Here is a 6,229-nt window from a genome sequence, read left to right as displayed (position 1 = left end):
TCATTATTTTACCATAATTTATTAAAATCTCATTATTTTACCATAATTTGTGACTTGTTCGTAAATTATGGTAAAATAATGAAAATTTAATAAAACTTGGTAAGTAATAAAATTGGTAAATCGGGAAAAATTGGTCAAATCGTCACTTTTATCGGTAATTCAGACTTTTTCGTAAACAAAATTTAATTTGAGGATTTTTCTTAAATTAGAATAAAATATTGAGATTTTTTGGAAGATTTCACTGCTTTTAAAAATTTAGAATACTCTTTTGTCCCATGAAATATACTTTTTCTTTTGTCAAAAGTTATAATTTTGATTTGAATGAAAAAAAGCTAAAAAGAATTGATTTAATACAAAAAAAATTAATTTCAAAAATATTAGTCAAATTAACAAATGTTTAAAAGTTACGTTATTTTCCTATATATTTCAGATGATGTTATGATTTTTGTTAATATTCATTTCAATTTATTTTGAAAGCTATTACGTTAACATAGGGCTGGCAAAAAAATCTTGAACCCGATGGGAAAATCCAAAATCCAAGCGTTTTAGGGTTGAGTAACGGGTTATTATTGGGTTTTTCTCGAGACCTAGGCAGTAAATAGGTTATCATTGTTGTGATTATATATATATATATATATATATATAGAGAGAGAGAGAGAGAGAGACTTTTTGATATTGATTGCATACATTCAAATACCAATAATTACTGTGGATAATCTATTTAACTGTTAACAATTTTATGTAATGATTTTTTTTTTATTTATATTTTGATATAGTCTTATACTAAATTTAAATCAAATAATTTTTAATATAACATTGACTATTTTATTTTATTAAATTGATGCATCATATTTTATAATTTAAAACGGAGGTTAAAACAAGTATTTTTTTTTTAATAATGTAATTTTTTTTTTATATTTTTTTATAAGACACAAGAGTACGATAAATCGAAATAAAAAATTCGTTATTGATTACTATAAACCGAATAAGACACCCTGAATGCTGATGGAGCGCTCCGATAAAATATCCAAAAGATATTGGACGGGTTTGAGGGCCCACCCCTTTGCCATTTCCACTCTAAGTTTTTAAGATTACGAATTGTCAATATCATCATGAGTGTCACGTTACAGCTTGCATACTCTGTTAAGATATTTATTATTTTAAAAAAGTGAGTAACAGCTTGATTAGATTTAGATAGATATATAATAACGTTTTATTTATTTGAAATGTACAAACAAAGAAAACTACTTAGAATGACTTATTTCATTCCAACACATTAAAACAAAAACGTCATGGTATTTATTTTACAAGGGGACCATCTTTAACAATATAATTACATCAATGACCCCTACATATAAGCTACCGACACCTTCCTTTACAATCAACATTATTTGAACAATAAGATCCATTCATTTGATTTTCTTATTATTATTTTTATCCTTTCTTCGAAAACAATCCATTGATTTATTATTATCTTTTTAGCAACATCCCACCCCTCCCCCTTTTTTTATTTTTTTTTCTAAAACAATCAATAAGTCCATTCTTGAGGGAGTTTAGATTTCTGTTGATCCGTTGATGACAACTCTTTCGCATGTTTTCTATCGTTATTGTCTGCAACATAAGCATTGAAGCAATTTAAAGGCGGTTAGAGATTTATCACAAATAATAGTCGTTGAATTTTGTTTTGTTTTTTTTTTTTTTATTGAAAAATACCTTGTCGATTGGTATGAATATGAGATTTCTTCGAAGATGAAAGAGACTCCATATTGTTAAAATGTTGCTCTAATGCTTGTAATACTCTTGTTGGTACCAAAACAGTTGAACAACCTATTATATATTATCATGTTATTAATATAAACATCAATAAAAAGGTGAAATATCAATATGTTGCCTACAACTTTCATAAAGACCTATAATTAATTTACAAATCTTATTTTCTTTGTCGCTTCAAATAAATGTAGAAGCTTGTAGTAATATTTTGCTATTTAGATTTTTTTTTTTTCGCTTATGATTTTCTTGTTATTTCAAAAACATAGTTATCAAAATCTTATTAGGTTATGTCTTAATCGAATGTTGTAACCTTATTGTTGCTTAAAATGAAACAAATGACTTTCTACACATTTATGTAAAATCTTGTTTTAAATATCGTCGTGTCCGACTATAATCAATAAAATAAAATTCTATCATCATATATACTTGCATCATACTGAATTCCCCCAATACAGAAACCAAAAATTAAAATAATAATAAGAAATTAATCGAATTATGTATTTTGCTTATATATTTTATTGTGATTAATTAATCTACTTAATCCAGTGATTTATGCAATTAGAACTGTGTAATTAATTTCAATCATTGCTGATATCGGTTTAACACAAATTGCTATGAGTATGTAGAATAAAAATGAAACGATGTAAGTGCTATATTAAGATTTATACTTGGTATTACACAATAAAAGTGGTTGTGGAAATCAGATTAATTAGATTAAATTAATTATAAGAAAATGTGTAATTAGAGTTCATGGACTCTGTATTTATAATATAAAACAACAAAAATATTGTTGAAGGTAGAAATGGAAATAATTAGATAAATAAATAAATAAATCAAATTGCAAATAAAGACGAAATAAATAAATGAAGGTGTGGTCACCACCATTACAAATACGAAGAGATTCTTGAATATTTTAGAATATACACATAAGAGATTCTAAGTCAATGGTTAGTAATTAGGTATCCCACCCGCAGAAAGAATCCAAAGGCCAACTCCTTAAATTTTATATCTTTTTTATACATCAAATAACTCGATTCAAACCTATTTGTATTGTTTAGCTTTATAATTGATCTATATACCTTTATACTTTTCATTATATTGAGTTGTATATCTGTTTTTTCACGATTTTTATTGCATAACTTTAATTTAGATTTGACAAATAGATGAGTAAGCAAAAAAGCAACCCCGAGTGACGTACCTGTTTTTTTGCGGCCTTGAACGGTTGCGTCTGTTGTTGAACGAGGCAAAAACACACCGGTCCCATTCATGACGTTTTGTGAGCCCGACCCGCCGAGAAAAATGGCTCTCATGCCTGATCCGGCCACCGTCGATGAGCCATGAACACCGTGGTACCCCTTCCCACCATTGATGAACTCCTTGCTACCTCTCACACCTTTGTTACCATGCATCTGTACTTCGGGACGGTGCGGTGTCATGTGCTGAGTCAACTCGCTCATCTTACCTTTTCTTCCCCACGCACCACTCTGCCCCCCTACTCGAGGTTGATGTTCCAACTGATACAGCTATAGAACACAAAAAAAAAAAAGTAGATCATAGGTCAGATTATCTGTCGGATTTGTGATTCGGATCCAGTGCTAGAATTTATACACACTAATTCGTACTTGAATGGGCGGTTGTATTTGTTTATCGTTGGTTAGACTTTGCTCCGACTGAAAGCCGACAATTGATTTCTTCACGGTATCTGCGTAGCTCCGTCGAGTCTTCTCCTGATTTGGATTATAAGTAGGTTCCTAAAACACAAACAAAACCAGTAAATACAACGATTTTCATTCCATTAACAAAAAGTAGTAAATCAACCGAGGTTTTCCGAAAAACCTGGATATTCTGTTTCTGAAAACCGGAATCCTTCGAAGACGGATTTTCTTCGCTTCGGTTATCGTCCTTATCTTCAAGCATGTAATCAGCCATTTGCCGAGATAACTGAGCAATGAAATCGTCGTCGTCGTCGTCGTCGCCGCCGCCGTCATCTGGATCTGCATCGGTTGAATCAAGTTCCGATCCAAACGATGGAGTAAGGAAGGAAGACGACGACGACGATCCCCATGAGCCGATAAAAGCAGAATCAGATCCCGAATCCGAGTGGCGACTGTGATTCTGATTCACCGGAATCAACGCTTCATTATCCTTAAAATCAATATCCATGGATGATTGGATGATGTGATAGAAGATTCAGTTTGTGATAAACAAAATCCAGTGTGTGTTCACAGTGTTTGCGTGTGAGCGAGAGGGAGAGGAGTGAAGGGAATGGTTAAGAACAAGAGGAGGAGCGAGAGGTTGGATGAGGGGTGAGTCGGTCAGTATCTGAAAAAAAGGGAAAGATGTGAACTAAGACTTGTAAGTTGTGCTTTGAGAGTTGTACCATATGAATCCAAACTAAAATGACCCGCCACTAGACTCAACTGCCATTTGTTGGCTGTGGACAAACACAAACCGATCTCTATCAAATATTTAATATTCATTTTACATTAGCCGATTAAGTTTAAAAAGGTTATTTTTTTTTTTTTTCGTTTTAAAAATTGATTTATTAAATATACAGTTAGATTCATTTTCCGAAATTGTTTCTAGTCCAAATTTAGTAAAATTTATGATTAATTCAAGACAATATAGTAAGAAGAAGCATTGTTTAAGATATATCGTATTAAGTAATTTTACTATAATAGATTAGTTAATGTGATTATGAGAACAAGACCATGTAATTAAAATTATAGAAACGTGCAATGACATGTTTATTGTTTCTATAAGTTCTTGTGACAATCAATTTTTAATTAACTTTTATTGTAGACGTGTTTTGTTGTAACTGTTCATAACTTTTGAAAATTTATATTTTATATTTTGCAAAACTATATATTTTCCTGAATATTGATCAAAGATGATAATTCTTTGGACATTTATATTGTTCATATTTAATCAAAGTCACCTATCCTATGAACTTGTTATACTAATCAAAGCACTCATCGTTTTCTACTAATTTGTATTATAGAACAAAAAGCTATTTTTATATTTGATTAAAATTAGTATTTAACTCATCTTGTAAGTTGTGGCAGAGAACTCTTTGTAATAATTAAAAATGAAAACTGTAAAAAGTATTTATATAACTGACCAAAAAGTAATTTTAATGTGCAGTGTCACTTTTTTTCAATTCGTGTGTGGAATATGATTTATAAAGAGTATATTACATGAATAGTCCTTATGGTTTGGGGTAATTTGCGCGTTTGGTCCTTAACTTATTTTTTTAACTCGGAAGGTCCCTACTGTTTGTTTTTGTTATACGCTTGGTCCCTACTGTTTGTTTTTGTTACACGTTTGGTCTCTATCTTACCTAAAAGACTATTATTTAAATAGGTAAAAATTACAAGGTATGTAAGATAAGATGAGGGGAGTCGAGTTGGGGGTGTGTTTATTTAAATAAATTAAAAAATCAAGGGCAAAATAGTCATTTTAGGCAAGACAGGGACCAAACGCATAACAAAAATAAACACTAGGAACTTTCCAAATTAAAAAAATAAGTTAAGGACCAAACACACAAATTACTCTAAACCATAAGAACCATTCGTGTAATTTACTCATTTATAAATGTGAGCAATTCATATATAACACGGTGACTATTATAATATATCAACTAGACCACAAATGTATTAAAATTAAATTTTAATCTAAACAATTATATATAAAAGAAGCATACAAAAATAAAGTTGGAAAATATATCTTAAAGAAATTAATAAAAACTAAAGTTATATAAAAATTATATAAATGAACAAAAATGTAACTTCAAATTAACAAGATATAATATTAATATTTTAATTTTAAAATTATAAACAATGAAAACTAATAGATCAAAAAATTAATTTTAAGAAAAAAAAATATAAATATAAAAATATGCTATGACCTTAGACAAAATCTTTATTTAAAATGAAATGCCAATTGGTAGATTAAAATTTTTGCTATGGATCATATATGTAGAATTAAAAATGATTCCGGAATGTCAAAATGAATAAATCATACTAACAAAGATAATATTAAAAGTTTTTGGTAGTCATAGACGGATCTAAGATTAATGGAAAGAGGTATCCATGATAAATAAAGGGTATCTCCGATAAAAAAAAAAAAAATAAAAAAAAAAATAAATAAATAAATGTAACACGATAAGAAAAAAAAATAAACTACTGAGATTTTTTGAGGGGTATCTCAGGCTACCTCAGGATATATATATATATATATATATATATATATATATATATATATATATATATATATATATATATTAAATCTGCCCGTGTTGGTAGGTTGGGGCAGATCCAGGATCAATGTAAAAGGAGTATCACCGACAAGTAAATGAGTATCCAGAAAAAAAAATCACACAATACACAATAAGAAAAAAAATCCACAAAAAAATTACACTGCTAAGATTTTTTTGAAAGGTATTCCAAACTACCCGGGA

At 29.2% G+C, this 6,229-nt stretch overlaps 1 protein-coding gene across 2 annotated transcripts; it reads right to left on the bottom strand.

The window, feature by feature from the left end:
• Positions 1-949: 949 nt before the first annotated feature.
• LOC145012596 (uncharacterized) lies at positions 950-4,120 on the bottom strand. 2 transcript variants are annotated; one of them, XM_078971392.1, is made up of 5 exons: positions 3,607-4,109; positions 3,393-3,521; positions 2,969-3,293; positions 1,714-1,827; positions 1,277-1,611 (listed from the first exon to the last, which is right to left on the bottom strand). In XM_078971392.1, the coding sequence occupies exons 1-5, from the start codon at positions 3,931-3,933 to the stop codon at positions 1,529-1,531; spliced, it is 978 nt and encodes a 325-aa protein (XP_078827518.1). In that variant the 5' UTR covers positions 3,934-4,109; the 3' UTR covers positions 1,277-1,528. The 2 variants fall into 2 exon arrangements, with proteins under 2 accessions (XP_078827519.1, XP_078827518.1); XM_078971393.1 differs by lacking the exons at positions 1,277-1,611; positions 1,714-1,827 and adding an exon at positions 950-1,140 and having other exon boundaries at positions 3,607-4,120.
• Between the last annotated feature and the right edge of the window lie 2,109 nt (positions 4,121-6,229).

This window comes from Lactuca saligna, chromosome 8 (genome assembly GCF_052625555.1).
Source record: "Lactuca saligna cultivar CGN05327 chromosome 8, ASM5262555v1, whole genome shotgun sequence".
Lineage (NCBI taxonomy): Eukaryota > Viridiplantae > Streptophyta > Magnoliopsida > Asterales > Asteraceae > Lactuca > Lactuca saligna.
This window is presented reverse-complemented; position numbering and strand designations above follow the sequence as displayed.

Excerpts from the sequence above, each read along its gene's own strand:
- LOC145012596 (XM_078971392.1), bottom strand. The coding sequence starts at position 3,933 with ATGGATATTGATTTTAAGGATAATGAAGCGTTGATTCCGGTGAATCAG. Across the intron at positions 3,294-3,392 it reads AAATACAACCGCCCATTCAA|CTGTATCAGTTGGAACATCA; the intron begins GTACGAATTAGT and ends TGTGTTCTATAG. Across the intron at positions 1,612-1,713 it reads TATTCATACCAATCGACAAG|ACAATAACGATAGAAAACAT; the intron begins GTATTTTTCAAT and ends CTTATGTTGCAG.